Source organism: Ambystoma mexicanum, chromosome 9, assembly GCF_040938575.1.
Source record: "Ambystoma mexicanum isolate Mex_15411 chromosome 9, UKY_AmexF1_1, whole genome shotgun sequence".
Taxonomy (NCBI): domain Eukaryota; kingdom Metazoa; phylum Chordata; class Amphibia; order Caudata; family Ambystomatidae; genus Ambystoma; species Ambystoma mexicanum.
In genome coordinates this window covers 989,711,881-989,735,165 of record NC_090931.1, presented here as the reverse complement: position 1 = coordinate 989,735,165, position 23,285 = coordinate 989,711,881, and the positions used below count along the sequence as shown (strand labels likewise).

Here is a 23,285-nt window from a genome sequence, read left to right as displayed (position 1 = left end):
AGGAGACTATAGAGGGGATGGAGACCGTGGGGCATCATGGGATACCGAACATAGAAGACTATAGAGGGGATGGAGACCGTGGGGCATCATGGGATACCTGACATAGAAGACTATAGAGGGGATGGAGACCGTGGGGCATCATGGGACACCTGACATAGAAGACTATAGAGGGGATGGAGACCGTGGGGCATCATGGGATACCTGACATAGAAGACTATAGAGGGGATGGAGACCGTGGGGCATCATGGGACACCTGACATAGAAGACTATAGAGGGGATGGAGACCGTGGGGCATCATGGGACACCTGACATAGAAGACTATAGAGGGGATGGAGACCGTGGGGCATCATGGGACACCTGACATAGAAGACTATAGAGGGGATGGAGACCGTGGGGCATTTATGTGATACCTGACAAACAAGGCTATGGAGGGGATGGGGGTCATGGGACATCATGAGATGCCTAACATACAAGGCTATAGAGGGGATGGAGACCGTGGGGCATCATGGGATACCTGACATAGGAGACTATAGAGGGGATGGAGTGGAGACCGTGGGGCATCATGGGATACCGAACATACAAGACTTTGCAGGGGATGGAGGCTCTGGGGCATTTATGTGATACCTGACAAACAAGGCTATGGAGGGGATGGGGGTCATGGGACATCATGAGATGCCTAACATACAAGGCTATGGAGGGGATGGAATTCCTTGGGTATCATGCAATACCTGACATACAAAGCTATGGAGGTGATGGAGGTCCTGGGCAACACCGAACTGGTGGTGAACCCCAGTGCCCAGGGTCACCATTTCCCAGGATACATAGCCTCTCCCTTAAAACCTCACAAGGCTATCCTACAAATACCATATAAACAGGACATTACCAAAAGCCTGACTGAATTATGCACCCTACATACAAATCCAGAAATTCCTCTGATCCTCTCACTTTTGATCCACTGGGCATGGCCAGGTAGTGCCCTGTGATCGGCAACGGAGAGACGGGAGAGGAAGCAAGCATTGAGCCCTTGTGCTCATGCAAGTTGACACACCCCATTTGAGGAAGGGGTAATTTCCTGAAACATGTCATGGCTTACTTTGATTCTCACGTGGACCATTTTGTGAATAAACATTGGCCGTTTATAAATAGATCAATCTGAATGATACTTGGAAGAATTTACTCCATTTAATTTAGTGCAGATATCAAACCAGTAAATGATGGTCTTGCATTAATAAGCGTTAAGCGCTTCCACCAGTGTGAGCATTAAGGACGTTATCAACCACCAAGTGCGGTTCTCCAGTCACATGTATCCCAATCCCAGGTACTTTCTCGTGTGAGTCCAGTGTGGACTAATGAAAGCAGTCTTCCACATTGTAGCATGGCGGGTAACTGGTTACAAGTCAATTAGTCACGCAACCTCAACCCTTGGAGAACCACACAGGGTAATCCTCCAAGAAGGTTATGAGCCAATACTCTCTGCATCATACACAAGACCACACACACACCATGAACACACCCTCCATTTCAGACTGCACGTGCGCCACATGCATTTGCACAATGGCCCACCTAGCAACCCAAAAGACATACAAGGAGAAGACAAGGAATCAGACATCCTGGATTGACGCGCCTGCACTCCTGCCAGTCTGTGAGAACCGCGCCACCTCCCACATCCAGAAAAGACGCGACTCTCCTTGTCTCCCTAGACCTGATCGATGCTGGCTGGCGAGAGCGTTAGCAACCGGTAGACCAACTATGTTAAGGTGTTGATGAGTGGAGATGCACATAGCCTTCATCTGAATGGCATCTGCATGTGACGTTTCTATTAGCGATGCAACAAGACATGCCTCGCAGTCCATGGTTGAAGGAATTGGGGCACCACATCTATATGGGCTTTAAAAGAGGATATTTCTGAGGAATGAGTCAGTGTGGGACGTAAAAATGTGGTTGGACATTAGTTGGCCAGGTGGCACGTGTTCCCGCAATCTATGGACGGTCTGAGCATTAACTGGGACAGTCAGTTCTGCCCTAGGTATGATCACAGGTGGAGAGGTTGAATCAGATGAAGGAGGTGCACTGGTTCATCTGATGAGGGGGTCAGTCTGAACAGGTGACTGACAATCCTTTCCCCTGTAGGTCCAAGCCATGACTATAATGACATCACCCAGTGGATTGTAGGAGGAGTAAGACATACCCAGGTCAACCTAGAAGAAGGATGGGGGGAAATAATTTGAGCGAACCCCCTGACCGAGGCGGATGGGTGCGCCAGGGGTCAATTGAAACACAGCCAGCCTAGTGTTATTAAGTGGCTACTGAACAGATTGCAAAGGCAGGCGAGTGGCCTGTTTCGCCTTGTGACAGTCGCCAAGCATGTTGAATTATGATGCACTTGCGCGATCTACGCGATCTGAATGACACCTGGCCTAGTAGGATCGTTGTCTGTCTTCCCACTGTTTCCCCTCCCTTGCCTCGTCGCGCCTTGAAACACTTGTGTATAGGCGCGCTATAAATGCCATATCATATCATATCATATCATATCATGCGTTATCGTCTTCTTTCAGAAGCCTCCCAATGCACACCAGCAAAGCCTGCAATGCACCATGTGTGCCATGTCAACCACACACTTGCCCCCTTTGGGTCAGATCTGCCCTATCCGAATCTTCGGCGTCATATGAGTAAAATAAAATATAGGCATGCATGTGCAACATGGAGCAAGGGTGATCTGGGTGACATGCAGCAAACATTCTGAATCACTTTGCAAGTAATTGAAAATAACAGCAGGATGCATTGTGTTGGAATTCCAGACTAAGAAGTGCACTGCGCATGGCATCCTCCTCATCCTGCTGACATCCACACACTGTAATTATTTCATATTTTATTACCTAGCTATTATGTGCTTCACCACAGGCACCGGTAATTTTTCCCTACTTTTAATGCACACTTACTTATTTTTAATTGTGCTAATGACGGGTCCCTATATAGTCATTATCATCCGGAGGGTAAGCAACGCGCTCCTGGGTTGCACTTGCCATGGATCCAGGATGCTCTAGGGGCTTAGAACGTTGAATGACAGGCACCAATGCCACAGGCAGGCTGGCATTGCGAAGTGGATGCATGTATACAACAGGCCCAGTGCCTCTCCCTCCCCCACGCCTGATATAAAGCAGCAGGGGGCCCAGTTCTGTTGTTCGGCTGATACTTGTTCTTGATAGCATCAGCCAAACAACAGATCTGGGCCCCCAGCTGTTCTTGCGACGGGTGTTTAAGGGCACAGCGTGATTCTTTAATAGGTACTGGGCCAGACCGATACTTACGTTTACATGACACTGAGCTGGAGCCTCCAGCTCAGTGTCATGTAAATTGGAGGAAAGGCGCCCTTTCTTTGCTGTGCCGGGGGTTGTGCCCTTGTGCGGCTGCACCCCCTGAGCGCACCTTTTGCTGGCGCCGGACAGGCCAACCCAAACAACCCTTGGAGATCATCAAGGTAAGTGGGTACAGAAAACACAGCCTTATGGATAACCAAATCACTGAACAAGCCCGTCAGCAAGAGGGTCATGCTGGCACTCAGGAACTTTACATGTTAACAAAATAGGTCCAGGCCCACCCCTAGAGTACACAATTCTAACAACCCGAATCATCAGCTAATCATGCACAACCCTGACTAGAAGAGTAATCGCTTAATCTTCATTGAGTGGACCTGGGAATGCCTCAGTTTTAGAGTCAGTTGATTTGTAATTTGTAAGTGGTTATTTATAACGCGCTTAAAATCGCAGAGCCACGGATCGAACCTGTGTTGCTCTGTGTCGTCTTGCTTCCAAGGCAAGCGTGTTGCCCCGGAGCTATCCTGCCGGCCCAGCGTAGGTGTGCCATCAGTGAGGTTAGTAGACGGATGCACACAGTCAATCTGTTCACTTTTCAAAGAACCTGCTTTTGGTATAGCAGCCCACGGACTTTCATTTGGTAACCAATTGTCGGTAAGGGCAAAGGTGGTGACTAAAAGATACAATGAGGCGGAGTGGTGGAAAAGAGGGAGGAACCTATCCTCCACTCGCGCGTAACCATACTTGTTGTACAGCATCTTTACCAGTTCTCAGAAAGACGAAGAGACTGGTGTGCTAGACTGTGCACGCATCACCACCATTCACCTTCCTACAAAACACCTCTGTGCAACAAAGCATACAGAAGAGGCAGGTGGCGGTTCTGCCCAGGAGGGGTAAATATAATTGCCAGGGTCCAAAGGGAGTGGGAAAGCATACAATGACTATGCCCCATTTCACTACTGCAAAGAGCAAGGGCAGTAGTACGGAATAATGGACCGGCAGGACAATCTGTGCACTGTTGTGGAAGGTAGCCATGAGTAAGAGATGGACACCTAATTGCACCTGAAACTGCTCTAAAAATGGAAGCCTAGGAACACCGCAGTGAGCCTGTCCGGACTGCGACCACTTGCTACACTGAGCATGTGCAGCTCTAAATGGGCCGGTCTTGGGTGACACAAATCTGATGGGGTTCTGTAACAAGGACTATACCAAAAGTCCCTGTCACTGCAATGCAGATTGCCAGACAAAACCAGTTCCTGTCCAGAACCGATATATTGAATTATAACCAAGCAGAGTTTCCCAGGAGTTCTGTGTCCAGTTTATTCATCTGCTTCGCCAGCCAGATTGGTGGCAGCGATTGACCCCAATTTTAGAACTAAAAAGTGGGGGGTGGAGGAGAATGAAATTATTTGTGCTGAAACACCTATTTGTTGAGCTGCTACTGTGACCCTTGTAAAGACACTCAAACTTAGCGTCATTAAATGACCTGGTGCTGAACCAATTATTTCAGGTATTGAGAGCTCATTCCAACTGTTATTTCATCACAAAATACAAGATCAATAATTAATCTATAATATTTGATTCAAACCGTACATATAATAACATTTTAATAAGCTTTCTTAAGCCCTCTTGATCCCCCCCAACTGGGATTTTTCAAGGCTCCAAGAATTTTAAAACTTCAATGAGATTTGTAATAAAGTGGCAGCCTTCAAAAAAAGCCCAACTGGCTGAAACACATGTTGGCAGGCAACAAGGGCTTAAGAATGCTCATACAAACTGAATGATATGTACTGTTTGAATCAAATACTATAGATGAATGATTGATTTGTGCAATCTGTGATTGACGAGAAAATGGGATGAGCCCTCATCCCCTGTAGTCTTTTTTTCAGTAGCAGCTAATTTTAGGCTCTAGATTAACCAGAATCCACAGTAGCCCAGCGTTGATCTAAAGATCATAAGCCACGGAAGGAAGGGCGGCCCCTGCAACGCGAGGGCTTAAGAGAAGGCAAGTGCTACATGGCCACTGATCAGTTCCCTTGAATGCAGGTTCATGCTCAGGTGTTGGGCAGCGGGGCATTCTAGAGGTTCATGCTCAGGTGTTGGGCAGCGGGGCATTCTAGAGGTTCATGCTCAGGTGTTGGGCAACCGGGCATTCTAGGCACCTGGTGGCGGCGAGAGAAGTCGGGCGAGGAATGTGGAAAGCTGTGTGCATTGGTACTTGATCACTGTCCTGTACAAAGATATGGACTTTTAAATCTCAGAGAACCTACTCCAAAAGGGCTGTCAAGACGCATAGGGGCCAGATTTGGTTTATAAATTTGGGTATTAAATGCAAGGTATCCATGGCAGCTCTCCATAGAAAACGAACATTCATTGACTCACACCAATGAGAAAGTAAGAGGTAAATGTTCAAATAAAATAAAAGAACAGGTCTGGGCATTCCGGAGGCCATACGGTCCGGCACAGGAATAAGAGAACAGGGAGCCCCCGCCCCTGTGCTTTCATGTAGGGAAGAAGCTTCTGCTACTTGAGTATGAACTCGGGGACTTGAGGAAAGATTTGGGGGTGGAAGTACCTCGAGTGCTGGTAGTCAAGGAGATAAAGTCATTCACTGCTTCAGCCTTCGACCAGTGTTAGCTGCAGATACAGTTTCACAACAGGCCTCCTTGCTGGCCGAAGGGGGGTTAGAAAGCCATAGAGTGCCTTGCCCTTTCTCCTTTCCCCTCGCGCCCCCGCGTGTTAAGGCGGCAGGTGGCCAGTTCCCGGAGTGTGAACACACCTTTGGTTTGCTTCTGCAGAAAGGAATATTACTATTCCTTAAGTAAATTAATCCTGTTTACTGTGAAATTATTTCTGAACAGGAGAGCATCCCAAAGAAACTCAACTTGTTATTGAGCGCATATCGAAAAACCCTTCTCCGCAGGGACCTCCGCAACTGTGATTTAATAACATGAAATGACGCTGCCTATTTTTCATATTTATCGGGGGCCTGAGCAGGAAACCGCTTAAGGGCATTGTGATCAAGACCACAGCGGAGGGCCACATTTCTCTGTCCTTCACAAACTTAATTTGGTTAACATGTCTTTGGATACCCTTTTTATGTTTGCTGATAATTCAAACTCTGCCTTTCACCTGATTGTAAGTCTGCTGCTGGAGAATGCTGTAGGAGTGCGGGTCATGACAGGCAGGTAGTTGCCCTTTATATTAATAACATTGGAGAATTTCCACCAACTGCCACTTCACTCGCCCAGGGTTAAAGTTGGATAATATTTTTCCAAGGGATTCGGTTCTGAATTAGTTTAACTTGAAAGCCGGTCCGGCCCCACATTCTCACTGCCCTCATCTTCTCTACCCTCCAAGTTTGGACCTGGCCTGATGCGCCATCCTACACTCCACGTCTGCGCTCACTCACAAAGGGGGCAGGATGTCACAGTATACGTCATAGAAATGTGCACCCCCATCTCAATTTCCTGATCACCCTAGGAAAAGTTGGGGATTCTAAATCTGTTTCAGATGCAGGCTTGCAGGCTGCTTTACTGATCGTGCCCACATCTTGGAAGGAGCTTTAGGCACTCCAGGTGGCTTGGTTCTGGGTTTCTACATATGTATCTAGTGTTGTGTAATGTGCCGCACGAAAGCAAGACGCTTCATTGCACAGTGGTGAAGCGGTGCGGAGCAGCAGGGAAAAGGGTGGGCAATGTACACCCAGGATTAACAAGCACAAAGTATACATCAATCCATGACGTTGAAATGTATTTATTCATTTTATTTTATTGTTCATTTATAATGCACTTAATAGCAGCGAGCGGTTTATAATCGCAGGATTGTGCTCGAACCTGTGTTGCGCCACGTCGTCTCGCTTCCAAGACTAGCGCTTTGCCCCTGAGCTATCCCATTCCCTATTTCAAGTCCGAACAGCACATTTCCCTGAATCTGCGTGAAATTACAAAGTTGAAAAGTCCGACCACCAAAAGTCGTTTTTTCCCCTGTTTTATTTCCATTGTTTCCACATATATATGTGGGGGGATGCCCCCCCACAACACCCCACCTTACACCTATACATTGCGATTAACTTTACCCCACCCACATATACATATGCGAATGAATAGGGGTCAGACTTTTGGGGGTCGGACTTTCTACCTCGGGAATTTCGTCCTAATCCGATTTACCTATATGTAACAGAAACAGAATTCAAAGTTCAGAAAATATATATATAGATACAACTACAGCATCAATGGATTTAAGGATAGCACACAAACTATACAAAGCCTGGGATGGCTGCCATAACCAGAAGAGTTTGTAAACCATTGCTGAATGTCAGGCGGCTAGGTTCAAGTCTTAGTTATAGAAGGGGGGGCGCTCCACAAGAGCGTACCTGAAAGTAGGTTACAGGGGACAGTTTCACCGTGGTGTCGCGTCTCCGAGTTCCTTGTGGGGCTATTTGTTGATGTGGTTGGAGAGCTATTTTGGCCTGATGTTCCTTACAACTCTCCTGGTGGTGCAAAGGACCTTGAAGTCAATTGAAATTGACATTGGTGACCAGAATTGGTTTCTCACAGCCCGGAGACAAGATTGTGTTTCCTGAGGCTGAGCACTGACTGTGCGGCCCTCTTTTCGATGTCCTGTAGACATGTTACCTCTTTCCAGCAGTCTAGTAACACACTGCTACAATAATACAGTCTCGACAGAACCAATGCATAAACAATTTGGATTTTGTGGTTTACTTTGAGCAACGGAAGTACCTTGTGCAGCAGGTTCAGTGTAAAGTGGCAGCGGCTTAGAGTGGGCGAGATAGGATGAGAGGAAAATAAGCAGTGAGCAAAATTCACTCCAAGGTTCTTGGTTTTAGTTATGGGGCTAGATCTCAGGTTTTGTTCTTTGGGCCAAAACATAGGAATGTTGGATGAAAAGGAATGGCCACAAAGGATTGCAGTCTTTCATGAGACCCAATTGGGGCATTCTAGAGGTTCATGCTCAGGTGTTGGGCAACCGGGCATTCTAGGCACCTGGTGGCGGCGAGAGAAGTCGGGCGAGGAATGTGGAAAGCTGTGTGCATTGGTACTTGATCACTGTCCTGTACAAAGATATGGACTTTTAAATCTCAGAGAACCTACTCCAAAAGGGCTGTCAAGACGCATAGGGGCCAGATTTGGTTTATAAATTTGGGTATTAAATGCAAGGTATCCATGGCAGCTCTCCATAGAAAACGAACATTCATTGACTCACACCAATGAGAAAGTAAGAGGTAAATGTTCAAATAAAATAAAAGAACAGGTCTGGGCATTCCGGAGGCCATACGGTCCGGCACAGGAATAAGAGAACAGGGAGCCCCCGCCCCTGTGCTTTCATGTAGGGAAGAAGCTTCTGCTACTTGAGTATGAACTCGGGGACTTGAGGAAAGATTTGGGGGTGGAAGTACCTCGAGTGCTGGTAGTCAAGGAGATAAAGTCATTCACTGCTTCAGCCTTCGACCAGTGTTAGCTGCAGATACAGTTTCACAACAGGCCTCCTTGCTGGCCGAAGGGGGGTTAGAAAGCCATAGAGTGCCTTGCCCTTTCTCCTTTCCCCTCGCGCCCCCGCGTGTTAAGGCGGCAGGTGGCCAGTTCCCGGAGTGTGAACACACCTTTGGTTTGCTTCTGCAGAAAGGAATATTACTATTCCTTAAGTAAATTAATCCTGTTTACTGTGAAATTATTTCTGAACAGGAGAGCATCCCAAAGAAACTCAACTTGTTATTGAGCGCATATCGAAAAACCCTTCTCCGCAGGGACCTCCGCAACTGTGATTTAATAACATGAAATGACGCTGCCTATTTTTCATATTTATCGGGGGCCTGAGCAGGAAACCGCTTAAGGGCATTGTGATCAAGACCACAGCGGAGGGCCACATTTCTCTGTCCTTCACAAACTTAATTTGGTTAACATGTCTTTGGATACCCTTTTTATGTTTGCTGATAATTCAAACTCTGCCTTTCACCTGATTGTAAGTCTGCTGCTGGAGAATGCTGTAGGAGTGCGGGTCATGACAGGCAGGTAGTTGCCCTTTATATTAATAACATTGGAGAATTTCCACCAACTGCCACTTCACTCGCCCAGGGTTAAAGTTGGATAATATTTTTCCAAGGGATTCGGTTCTGAATTAGTTTAACTTGAAAGCCGGTCCGGCCCCACATTCTCACTGCCCTCATCTTCTCTACCCTCCAAGTTTGGACCTGGCCTGATGCGCCATCCTACACTCCACGTCTGCGCTCACTCACAAAGGGGGCAGGATGTCACAGTATACGTCATAGAAATGTGCACCCCCATCTCAATTTCCTGATCACCCTAGGAAAAGTTGGGGATTCTAAATCTGTTTCAGATGCAGGCTTGCAGGCTGCTTTACTGATCGTGCCCACATCTTGGAAGGAGCTTTAGGCACTCCAGGTGGCTTGGTTCTGGGTTTCTACATATGTATCTAGTGTTGTGTAATGTGCCGCACGAAAGCAAGACGCTTCATTGCACAGTGGTGAAGCGGTGCGGAGCAGCAGGGAAAAGGGTGGGCAATGTACACCCAGGATTAACAAGCACAAAGTATACATCAATCCATGACGTTGAAATGTATTTATTCATTTTATTTTATTGTTCATTTATAATGCACTTAATAGCAGCGAGCGGTTTATAATCGCAGGATTGTGCTCGAACCTGTGTTGCGCCACGTCGTCTCGCTTCCAAGACTAGCGCTTTGCCCCTGAGCTATCCCATTCCCTATTTCAAGTCCGAACAGCACATTTCCCTGAATCTGCGTGAAATTACAAAGTTGAAAAGTCCGACCACACCAAAAGTCGTTTTTTCCCCTGTTTTATTTCCATTGTTTCCACATATATATGTGGGGGGATGCCCCCCCACAACACCCCACCTTACACCTATACATTGCGATTAACTTTACCCCACCCACATATACATATGCGAATGAATAGGGGTCAGACTTTTGGGGGTCGGACTTTCTACCTCGGGAATTTCGTCCTAATCCGATTTACCTATATGTAACAGAAACAGAATTCAAAGTTCAGAAAATATATATATAGATACAACTACAGCATCAATGGATTTAAGGATAGCACACAAACTATACAAAGCCTGGGATGGCTGCCATAACCAGAAGAGTTTGTAAACCATTGCTGAATGTCAGGCGGCTAGGTTCAAGTCTTAGTTATAGAAGGGGGGGCGCTCCACAAGAGCGTACCTGAAAGTAGGTTACAGGGGACAGTTTCACCGTGGTGTCGCGTCTCCGAGTTCCTTGTGGGGCTATTTGTTGATGTGGTTGGAGAGCTATTTTGGCCTGATGTTCCTTACAACTCTCCTGGTGGTGCAAAGGACCTTGAAGTCAATTGAAATTGACATTGGTGACCCGAATTGGTTTCTCACAGCCCGGAGACAAGATTGTGTTTCCTGAGGCTGAGCACTGACTGTGCGGCCCTCTTTTCGATGTCCTGTAGACATGTTACCTCTTTCCAGCAGTCTAGTAACACACTGCTACAATAATACAGTCTCGACAGAACCAATGCATAAACAATTTGGATTTTGTGGTTTACTTTGAGCAACGGAAGTACCTTGTGCAGCAGGTTCAGTGTAAAGTGGCAGCGGCTTAGAGTGGGCGAGATAGGATGAGAGGAAAATAAGCAGTGAGCAAAATTCACTCCAAGGTTCTTGGTTTTAGTTATGGGGCTAGATCTCAGGTTTTGTTCTTTGGGCCAAAACATAGGAATGTTGGATGAAAAGGAATGGCCACAAAGGATTGCAGTCTTTCATGAGACCCAATTGGGGCATTCTAGAGGTTCATGCTCAGGTGTTGGGCAACCGGGCATTCTAGGCACCTGGTGGCGGCGAGAGAAGTCGGGCGAGGAATGTGGAAAGCTGTGTGCATTGGTACTTGATCACTGTCCTGTACAAAGATATGGACTTTTAAATCTCAGAGAACCTACTCCAAAAGGGCTGTCAAGACGCATAGGGGCCAGATTTGGTTTATAAATTTGGGTATTAAATGCAAGGTATCCATGGCAGCTCTCCATAGAAAACGAACATTCATTGACTCACACCAATGAGAAAGTAAGAGGTAAATGTTCAAATAAAATAAAAGAACAGGTCTGGGCATTCCGGAGGCCATACGGTCCGGCACAGGAATAAGAGAACAGGGAGCCCCCGCCCCTGTGCTTTCATGTAGGGAAGAAGCTTCTGCTACTTGAGTATGAACTCGGGGACTTGAGGAAAGATTTGGGGGTGGAAGTACCTCGAGTGCTGGTAGTCAAGGAGATAAAGTCATTCACTGCTTCAGCCTTCGACCAGTGTTAGCTGCAGATACAGTTTCACAACAGGCCTCCTTGCTGGCCGAAGGGGGGTTAGAAAGCCATAGAGTGCCTTGCCCTTTCTCCTTTCCCCTCGCGCCCCGCGTGTTAAGGCGGCAGGTGGCCAGTTCCCGGAGTGTGAACACACCTTTGGTTTGCTTCTGCAGAAAGGAATATTACTATTCCTTAAGTAAATTAATCCTGTTTACTGTGAAATTATTTCTGAACAGGAGAGCATCCCAAAGAAACTCAACTTGTTATTGAGCGCATATCGAAAAACCCTTCTCCGCAGGGACCTCCGCAACTGTGATTTAATAACATGAAATGACGCTGCCTATTTTTCATATTTATCGGGGGCCTGAGCAGGAAACCGCTTAAGGGCATTGTGATCAAGACCACAGCGGAGGGCCACATTTCTCTGTCCTTCACAAACTTAATTTGGTTAACATTTCTTTGGATACCCTTTTTATGTTTGCTGATAATTCAAACTCTGCCTTTCACCTGATTGTAAGTCTGCTGCTGGAGAATGCTGTAGGAGTGCGGGTCATGACAGGCAGGTAGTTGCCCTTTATATTAATAACATTGGAGAATTTCCACCAACTGCCACTTCACTCGCCCAGGGTTAAAGTTGGATAATATTTTTCCAAGGGATTCGGTTCTGAATTAGTTTAACTTGAAAGCCGGTCCGGCCCCACATTCTCACTGCCCTCATCTTCTCTACCCTCCAAGTTTGGACCTGGCCTGATGCGCCATCCTACACTCCACGTCTGCGCTCACTCACAAAGGGGGCAGGATGTCACAGTATACGTCATAGAAATGTGCACCCCCATCTCAATTTCCTGATCACCCTAGGAAAAGTTGGGGATTCTAAATCTGTTTCAGATGCAGGCTTGCAGGCTGCTTTACTGATCGTGCCCACATCTTGGAAGGAGCTTTAGGCACTCCAGGTGGCTTGGTTCTGGGTTTCTACATATGTATCTAGTGTTGTGTAATGTGCCGCACGAAAGCAAGACGCTTCATTGCACAGTGGTGAAGCGGTGCGGAGCAGCAGGGAAAAGGGTGGGCAATGTACACCCAGGATTAACAAGCACAAAGTATACATCAATCCATGACGTTGAAATGTATTTATTCATTTTATTTTATTGTTCATTTATAATGCACTTAATAGCAGCGAGCGGTTTATAATCGCAGGATTGTGCTCGAACCTGTGTTGCGCCACGTCGTCTCGCTTCCAAGACTAGCGCTTTGCCCCTGAGCTATCCCATTCCCTATTTCAAGTCCGAACAGCACATTTCCCTGAATCTGCGTGAAATTACAAAGTTGAAAAGTCCGACCACCAAAAGTCGTTTTTTCCCCTGTTTTATTTCCATTGTTTCCACATATATATGTGGGGGGATGCCCCCCCACAACACCCCACCTTACACCTATACATTGCGATTAACTTTACCCCACCCACATATACATATGCGAATGAATAGGGGTCAGACTTTTGGGGGTCGGACTTTCTACCTCGGGAATTTCGTCCTAATCCGATTTACCTATATGTAACAGAAACAGAATTCAAAGTTCAGAAAATATATATATAGATACAACTACAGCATCAATGGATTTAAGGATAGCACACAAACTATACAAAGCCTGGGATGGCTGCCATAACCAGAAGAGTTTGTAAACCATTGCTGAATGTCAGGCGGCTAGGTTCAAGTCTTAGTTATAGAAGGGGGGGCGCTCCACAAGAGCGTACCTGAAAGTAGGTTACAGGGGACAGTTTCACCGTGGTGTCGCGTCTCCGAGTTCCTTGTGGGGCTATTTGTTGATGTGGTTGGAGAGCTATTTTGGCCTGATGTTCCTTACAACTCTCCTGGTGGTGCAAAGGACCTTGAAGTCAATTGAAATTGACATTGGTGACCCGAATTGGTTTCTCACAGCCCGGAGACAAGATTGTGTTTCCTGAGGCTGAGCACTGACTGTGCGGCCCTCTTTTCGATGTCCTGTAGACATGTTACCTCTTTCCAGCAGTCTAGTAACACACTGCTACAATAATACAGTCTCGACAGAACCAATGCATAAACAATTTGGATTTTGTGGTTTACTTTGAGCAACGGAAGTACCTTGTGCAGCAGGTTCAGTGTAAAGTGGCAGCGGCTTAGAGTGGGCGAGATAGGATGAGAGGAAAATAAGCAGTGAGCAAAATTCACTCCAAGGTTCTTGGTTTTAGTTATGGGGCTAGATCTCAGGTTTTGTTCTTTGGGCCAAAACATAGGAATGTTGGATGAAAAGGAATGGCCACAAAGGATTGCAGTCTTTCATGAGACCCAATTGAAACCACCAAGAAAATGAAAATGAAAATGAAAATGGACATGCAATCCCCAAAAAGCGAACAGTTTGACCAGTAAAAACATTAATAAAATAATAAACTTGGACAAAAATACGGACCAGTGGAAAGATCCATCAGAACATCAACCTTGCAGAGCAGGAAGAAATAGAGAAAGGTCCACTTTGGGTCAGCCATGCCAAATGCTTAAATCAGGAAAACTTGGGAAACCAAACTCTGACTGTTCAGTCTCTTAAAGTCTTTCCCATTAGGCACCGGTGCCACCCTACACTCATCATAAAATGCATCAAACAGCGGTAGAAAATCCTGTTACAGATGGATAACAACACAGCCAAACATCTGCTCATAGCTGAACCACAGACTGGAACCCAAATGGTTCCATCCAACCCGAAACTCCATTAACAAGAATCCTGATGAACCTCAAACCCCCACTCGCCCCCACTCACAATGAACTCCTTCATTTACTACCCCAACTACATTGACATAAGCCACAACAGATCCGAGCTCATTGACCTGCCACATATTTAGTTCTATCACACAACTCCTCCCTGACAGCACATATCCTGATATCCCAGCTATCTAATATTACAGATTTTGGAAAATCACTTTTTAGATAAAACAAATACTCATGTGTTACCGCCACAAACTGCATAAAACCATGTTGGCAGTTTTTCTGGTCTTCACTCATCAGCGCTTCCGGTTTCATTACTGTTCCGCCCCCACTCCACTAACACCCCACCTCCTTCCTTTTCTTAAAGATTAATGTAAAACAAGATGCCAAGATGGCAGAGGTGCACTATTGAAGACTACTTTGCATTAACCTGCAGTGCATATGAATTGCTTAGGTACTCTGACAAGGTGCATCCATAAAGTTACATATATACTGTGACGAATCGCAGGATTCAGGCACTTCGCTCCGGGGTGGGGGTGCCTTTCCCTGCCAGGCTAGAGAGGTGTGACTGCTATGCACTACCCTCCTAGGGCTAGAGGCAAGCAGGACCTAACTGGCAGGGACTCTGCCTTTGGGGAGAAGGACTCCAGTTCCGATGGCCAACTCCCCAACCAACCCACCTAGCCCATCACTAATAACGCCTGCTAGAAGAAAACATGAAGAACAATCTGCTATGTGTTATTGCCATGTAGAACCCCCGAGTAAACCTGAAAAGAAATACCTGTGGTACTGAGACAAAGAAAACCACTGGAGCAGTATCGAGCACAAGTAGAACCGAGGAATGACTTTGACTCTCTGCCACGGAAGTCCCACGGCAGCGTCATAAATCTGAGAGGAGGAGACCTGAGAGATCCAAATCAACTGTGAGAGCAGAGCTGAAGGAGACGGGGGCCCATGGCTTCAGATGACGAAAGGAAGCTGGCGTGCAATCTAAGCATCTTATCCTCAGGAAAACCTGAATTAGGAGAAGCCGAAGGACTGGTACAGTGTCCAAGGAGTGACCGAGTGGAAAGTGGTGGTGTGTGTAATTAAAAAAGACAATCAATATATACAACACAAACAGTACTGTACAAATCAGTGGCAGTGTAAAAAAATTAGAACTTGTGTAAGGTCTTTGAGCAGTCTTTAAAGATCTCTGAGGTATCAGCCTGGATTTAGGGTGAGCTCAGAGGATGGGCCCCATGGAAACTAAGTGCAGGGAGCAGTGGGCAAAGGAGTGGAGACTAGCTTATAAGCTCATAGATAAGTGGAATGCAATTCTAAAAATGTATGGTGACAGGCAAGTGAGAGCCAATGGAGCCAGTTCTAGAAGTAGAATGAAAGGCATGAGGCTATTGTTGTTTGGGGATAGGGTAAGAAGGGGAGTCAAGCAAGTTGTGGAAAGGGGCAGGTAGGAGGGAGAATCCAAGGGGCTAAGTATACAGTGTTTGGGAGAGGATGCAGTGAAAAGTGGGGCATCCAAAACAGAAAAAGGAGAGCCTTCCTGCATAGGCGCCCTTCCCTCTTGGGAGGATAGCTCAGGGGCAACGCGCTCGCCTTGGTAGCAAGATGATGCAAAGCAACACAGGTTCGATCCGTGGGTCCGCGCTTAGACACCTCTGGGTATTAAGCGCATTATAAATAACCAATCACAATTACAATTCCCGCAGAGAGGTATTTTGGGCAGCGCTATTTGTACGCCTTTGACAAAACAATCAAAAGAGGATAGTACTAAAGGTCTCAGCATGCATTAGTTGAGTGCAATGTTAGTAGTAGCCATTAGCATTTAAGAGGGTGAAGGTGCCAAGTATCCCTAATGGTCATAGGGTAGGGTAGAGAATTTCTATTTATGTGAGGAAAAGGACGCCAGGATTGCAACTCACTATCAAGATCATTTAATATAAATTAAACATAGTTTACTAAATAAAATGTATTGTGAATGGCTTTTCATCCCCTGATTCCCATAATTTTTATCTTACAAATCAACATTTCTCTCAGCAAATGTTAAATGCAAACTGTGCTCCTCTGTGCAGCCTTCCTACATAGATGAACCAAACACTGTATTTTAATATGTGTAAGAAAGTATATCAATGCCCATATATCATGAAGATTGAATTCAATGTGTTGATAAGGTCTACTTTACAAACTTCCTATTAAGTAAAATTACAATCAAACATTGCTTTCTATTTCAATGTAACATTTAACTGGGTCTGTACTCATTAAGCCTAGTTTTCTAAGACAAGAGGTCCAGAGGTCAGCTTTCTGGTATTTCAAAACCCATCGTTAACCGATCTATTAGCTCAGCAGAATTTACTTGTAATTTCAAATAAATATGCCTCAATAATCGGACAGGTCAATAGCAGAAATTATGAGTGAAAAATAGATATCAGTCCAACTTGATCCTACCTCCAGATGGGAGGTGAGAAAGACCCCCCATTGTCACATGGAAACATATATTGGTCAAATCAATGTAAAAGGGAAGGAGTTCTAACAAAATTTGCATATGAAGGGATTTTGTCCCACAGTCGCAATGCTGATTAGAGGATGTGGCTGATGGAAATCCCTAAACAAGAGGGAACCTGCTGCAGAAGCCTTCCCCAAAACAGAACTAGGTTCCCAGAGAGGTGTTTTGAAAACAGGGGACAGACTGGATGCAGAACTTACTGGATGGGCTAGCATGGAGCTGTTGATGTTCCAACCTGTCCTGTGTCTTTAAAAGACACACCAAAAGGGAGTAAAACACAAACATGTGCATTCAGATATATGTCTCAAATTTTTTTTAAACCTTTGATAGCAACTGAATGTTTTTTAGGGTAATCCTTTATATGCTATGCCACTGAATCGAGACTGGGCTGTAAGGGGAACTTTGTGAGGGCATATTTAAAACAGTAGGCTCCAGAATTTAGGATTGTACAGGGCATAATAGTCTTGAAAAGTAGTACAATAAATTAATTCCCTGGTTTTCACAAGGGCAATGTACGCAATAGTTGGTGGCAGGGTGTACAATGTGTTCCACAAATGTGCCGAAATTGTTTAACCTTTTGTCCTGCGTAAACCAATATTTACATAAAAAGAGCAATCCTGGGTAGAGCATTACCCCTTAAAGTGAAATATGAAGGAGGTTAGTATGTTCACTTTACTCCCAAGACAAAAATGTCAATTTGAATAACTAATGTCATTTTTACAAATACCATTGTGCAGAAAAGAAAGGACTCTGCTTTAAGCAGACTACTAATGCAAAGTAAAATGAAGTCTTGATTCCTTTGCTACTTCAAATGTATACTCTGATGTTTGGGACACCCTTTAAATGAATCTTGATTTTCTGCTCTCCAAAAAAGAGTCGATCCTAAAACCAACCCTGCAGATAAAGTAGCCTGATATACGATACCCTGCATTTTATATATGTACCCAAACCTGAAACCAAGAGAACTATACTTCTAGGGTAAAATGACCATTAGAATAAGAAAGTGATGTGTGAATCCTATTGTTTTTAGTGATGCCAACACTAATTGATGGTATTAGAGAACATTAACTGAACTATACATTGTACATTTCAGAGGAGAATATCGAAATCTGATGACAAGATCATTTGAATGTTCACATGAAGACTGTATATTTTGTCTAGAATAGTTATTCAGACTTGATTTCATATTATCGGAGGTTTGTGTGTATTGTCAATGTAATTATTAGTGAGATAATAACAGTTAGGTTATGGTTTTCTTCTGTAGACAAGCTGCCTGCATTTGTATGGAATACTGTAGGCGACCACCCCAGCATTCAAAGTTAAGCTACCACATTTAGTTGCTTTAATTTATTTGAAATAAAACTGAACATTTAGATGAAAAACAGCCTATTTCTTGTCCAATAATTTTGGGGTTGGATTGTCGTGATGAGAGGGTGTGGGGGGTTACATCAGGAGATGTTTCTCCTTACAATGTATCTTCCAAATTGATATATTTTGTAGATAAAGTCATCTAACACCCCAATGGTGTCAGTGTCCTCGATAGAAAAGCTGGGTACTAGCTGTTGTTGTAAAAGGGTTGAAAAAGAGAAACGCTCTACTTTTGTGAGAGATGTACAGACGTATTATTTTGAATTTTAGGTACGATGTGGTGATCTTGTTTTTTATTTTTTATTGTCACACTGTCTGTAAATAATGTTGTGTTTTTAAAATATTTATTTTGAAAGGACAAACCAGCAATGAAGAAAATGCATTGCACAATAACATGATTTACTGACGCTTGTGTTTTCTACGCAAAATTATTTAATGCAATTGGGGATGAAAAAGTTCACCAGTTTTGACCGACACAATTTTTAAAGTGATTCTTCAGTAAAGGCTCTCTTTTCACTACATAAAATATTAATTTGGACAAATTGTCAATAGATCTGATCCGAATGTAATCTTCCTGCTGTTGATCAGTATTCAGGCTGACAAATCATTTCCAAGAGGAAAATCATGTGGAGCATACAGCACAGAAAAAGACATTTTTGGCATATTGTGGTTAGTAAGTGCACAAAGGAACCTTTTCCATTGGCTGAAAGATGCCTTCTGCAAAGAGTAGGGTCATGAATCCGAGCTTATGAGAGTCACTGGAAGCCAGAATCTAGAGAATGACAGGAAATATGAGCCAACGTCTCAACATTGGAGGCGGCATTGAACCAGTCGGCTCTAAGCAATCTATTATAATCCATCAGTAATATTTAATTGGCAGAAGTAAATCCAGATGATACATGTAGTTTTTGGAACCCTCACACAGGTAGATGGGCTGATGCTGGTGAGCGATTAATAGTTACCTACTGATAGAATTCCCCAGACTTTTTTTCAGCAGTGGAGCTGAAACACGCAGAGCAGAAACCAAGTCTTCCCATAAGCATAAAGCAAAAGAGCTCACTGAATTGCTGGCAGTGAGCCCATCTGCAGCAAACATGAACACGAAACTACGTTCTAACATGTTTTAAGAACAATTGTTATAATATTTTGAAATACCTATCACAGAATGGGTTGTTTGCACATGATGCAGGGTACAATGTCCTATAAAAAGACAGAGAGCACTGTAGAAGTGGGGCGGAAGAATCAGGTAGGGACATGGCTGCTCGTCTAACTGCACGGTCTCGCCCGTCCATATGAGCCTGGCCTGGCCCTTCCAGATGCAGTCTAACACATGGTTAATCTTAACAATTCCCAAAACCTATTCAAAAGGGGAGCCTCACCGAAACTGAGACAACTTCATAAACCTATTGCTTTCTGGCAGAGTGAGCGGCAGCCATAGTGCAGTGAGGTTGTTGGAAGAATGTGACGCCACCAGTCTTACATTACTTGAGCATCACTGGGGCACACCACAAAATAAGATGGTATCTGGGAGACTGCTAATGTTGCCCCAGTATTACATTACTTGAGCATCACTGGGGCACACCACAAAATAAGATTGTATCTGGGAGACTGCTAATGTTGCCACAGAGAATCAGCCATAACATAGTCCCACAAGTGAAACATGTATTAACACAATGTTTACAACATTATATTGCTAAACAAACACACGTCTAGAGGGACACCATAGCCATAGCCATGAGGTCGGAAAAAATAAATAACATTGCTGATTTCAAAATAGAATTCAGTGTTTTGGAAATTGGCATCCGCATATCCTTCCCTAAACTTTAGGTAAATATAAATGGCAAAGTAATTTAATTAAAATGAGTGAACATGAGAATCCAAATCAGTTACAGAACAAGTGTTAGTTTATGCGAATTGATCACTCAAATCAAAGGAAAAAGAATGATTACAATTGTAGGAATCGGGTACTCTACAAACACTTTAATAAAGCAGTGTCTAAAAAGTTACAAAGACAAAATATTCTGTGTTACCCATTGGCAGAAATCGATGATGCACACCCTGATCGTTTTTTAAAATGTTGTACTATTTTGTTTGTTTTTACTAATTAGAATTAGAAAACAGTGCAGAAATATACACATTGTTTCACACTTGTGCTTTACTTTTAATTGAAAAGGATATTGTGCCATCAAAACAGGGCAAAGTTGACTGTTTGGCATAAACACACAGTGCATCATGACAAAATCATCTAAAACAGAATCTGAAAGGAGAACAAAAAAAGGTTAGAATACCAAGAACAGACGCACCACAACAAGACACGTTAGGATCACATATTTGGCACTGGCTATAAAGTATGCCGTGCCAAATGTGTTAGTACACATATGTTTCCACCTGCATTCCCAAGGTGTCAGAGGGATTACCCCTTGTCCCTGGGCTGCCCTATGGAAAGACACATAGGTATGTGTGCCTGAGAAAGTGGAATGTCAAACGAGCACACCTGGCTTAGAAGTGCTATTGCGCCACTCACACACACACACACTTCCACAGAAAAAAACAGGTTGCTCTCTTTTGCACGGCCAAGACTTGCACCCAATAGTTTGTGCAATGAGTGTGTATGTATCAACGCGAAGTAGACTGATACAAGACACTCATATTAAGTTTGTTTCCATTATTAAAGCCTGTTGTTATTGGCCCAAAAGGGTTCCTTGGCGCTATATGCAACGCCTAATTCCTAATACTCAGGGTGTATTTTTGACTTCCCAATTTCCTTGCTCTTTTCTGAGCTCTAAGGGGCCGCTGGGGTTGGAAGGGTCCCTAAGCTGGGGTTCCAAACCCCAGCCCTCTGCTTTTTCACAATGCAGAAATGGAATAAATGAAACCTGTCTTTCATGAGGCGGTGCTACCTGCGGCTTCATTCAGAGCGGCTTCAAGTCGCATGGTTTCCAGAAAGTGCTCTAGCAGCTTCTCTGGCGTGCCAGACATCACAGTGTATCTACAGCAGAAGGAGACCAAAAGGAGAACGGGTCAGTTTCATCACGACATGAAAAGAGATGCAAGATCAAGAATGCAACAGAAAAGGCTGTACTATTGAATATGTTACCAAAATACTCTCGAAAAGGCGCAAGCCAACTTTTTCAAACTGTTTTCAATTGCACATCTCGAGCGGCCATTTTAACAACGTATAGATGCTTTTCATCAGAAAACGATTTCTACTTATAAGGCACTGTCAAGCTTTGGCATGAGAGCACATTATGTGGGTAACTACTGAAGACCTCAGACGGCTTCCTTCTATTCTCTCTAGAACGCTCCACTGCCGCTCTGCGCCAGGCCAGCACTGTATACACGGTCCCAATATAATACACTACACATAATACATTCCTTTGCCAGCCTAACAGTACGTTTCAGTCAGCATGGTAAGTTCCCAAAAGCCATATCTAAGTGTCTTCTGTGCTTTGGAAATCCTTCCTAACACGACATAACATGGGCCGTCTATGAGAAACCGCTTACTCCTGGTTGCCAGGATGACATATTTGTGCCATTGTGCCATCGTGTTGTCGCCTTGCGCAGCACCAGTTACACAATCTCTCAGTGGGTAGGTCGCACACCTCTTTCTCCGGTGGCTTTTGAAAAGGGATGGTTTTCTTATAAAGGCAAAAAAAAGTGGTGCCATGGTTTCATAATGGGTTTCCACTGCCCTTTCATTGGTCACTATCAGCCTAAAATCTAAATTGCATTGGCCATAACCCACCCTTTTAATCACATTGCATTGTCGTTACTAGCCAAAAATCTAAATTGCTTTGGTTACTGTCCACTTTTTATTTAATTTACACTAGTCAACACTCGCCTTATTTATTTAAATTGTATTGGCACTAGTGGCCTTGTATTGAAATTGTAAATGTTGCTACCAGACTTTTATTTATTTTGCATAGGTCACTGCTGGTCTTTATTAACCGAGTCAATCGCTACTGAACTCTTACATGATTGCGGTGTACCCCTCGGGCCACATACACACCATGGAGGAGGCTACCCGCCCTGTATTAATTGACTGTTCACCTCTGGCTTAATGCCCTTGTGGGTTCACCTCAGTCGCCTTCTCCCTCCACAGTGCATCCACATCCAAATGGTGCTTAAGGAGGCTATGAAACCCGAACTTAGCCTTGACCCGCCATAGAATGCCTATGTTCCCTGCACCCCGATTGGTCTTTGTGACATTACAGGGTGCTAATAAATTTGAGCTTTCGCTTCCGCACATTATCCGACCAGCAATAAGGTTAGTCACAGCCAAGGTTATTTTCATTATAAGAGGATGAAGAAAATCCCACCATTCCTCCAATAGGTCACACGTGAATTATTGCCTTGAAACAACCATAGCCACCCCGATATATTGACACAAAATAAACAGTAAAACAGAGCATGCGGAAAAGTATGTTCCAGCTCATATTGTTCATTGCAAGAAGCGAGCGTACTTATATTGAGACTGCGAACTCCCTTGACTGGATGCCCGGGATCCTGCCGGGATCTTCTCCAGAACCAAGACATCTTGGTCGTGTTCTTTCAATCTTACAGTGTTTGCTTCAACGTCCTGTAATACAAGAGTCAACGGTCACTTTGGGTACATCTGAATGAACACCCGCTTTATGCAACAGACTCCTGAAAAAATGTTCAATGCAAGATTCCTGCCATTTTACAAAATAGCAATTTTTCAAAATAGTAAATGTAACTTAATTAACAACCAGTGTTTCTCTGCCAGTGGAATCCCCTGGAGTTTGACACTATTTCATAAAAAAGTATGCATAATCCGTTTAGATAAAACTAGTTAAATGGACGGGGCCTAAGCAGTTCGAACAAGAGAAATAACACCTTGTTTCATGCCTTTCTCTATTGCGTCATTTCCATAAATAGACTAAGCTTATAAGATGTTTATCATTAAGAACATAAATTGGTGATCCATGTCTCTAGGATACCATTAACATGAATGAAGAAGGTCTTGTTTTAGGCTTTCATTGATCTACTTGAACCATATGACAGAAATATGGTCTACTGTGGGAAATCCAGAA

At 44.4% G+C, this 23,285-nt stretch overlaps 1 protein-coding gene across 3 annotated transcripts in view; it reads right to left on the bottom strand.

Annotated features, from left to right (window-relative positions):
• RAPGEF4 (Rap guanine nucleotide exchange factor 4) overlaps positions 1–23,285 on the bottom strand; it is a 1,521,174-nt gene that overhangs the window by 500,988 nt on the left and 996,901 nt on the right. For all 3 annotated transcript variants that reach the window (XM_069616226.1, XM_069616227.1, XM_069616228.1), the window contains 3 exons: positions 22,695–22,810; positions 21,132–21,220; positions 20,410–20,488 (listed from right to left, as the gene is read on the bottom strand). In XM_069616226.1, coding sequence (XP_069472327.1) covers positions 20,410–20,488; positions 21,132–21,220; positions 22,695–22,810 — 284 coding nt within the window. The remainder of the gene's footprint in view (positions 1–20,409; positions 20,489–21,131; positions 21,221–22,694; positions 22,811–23,285) is intronic.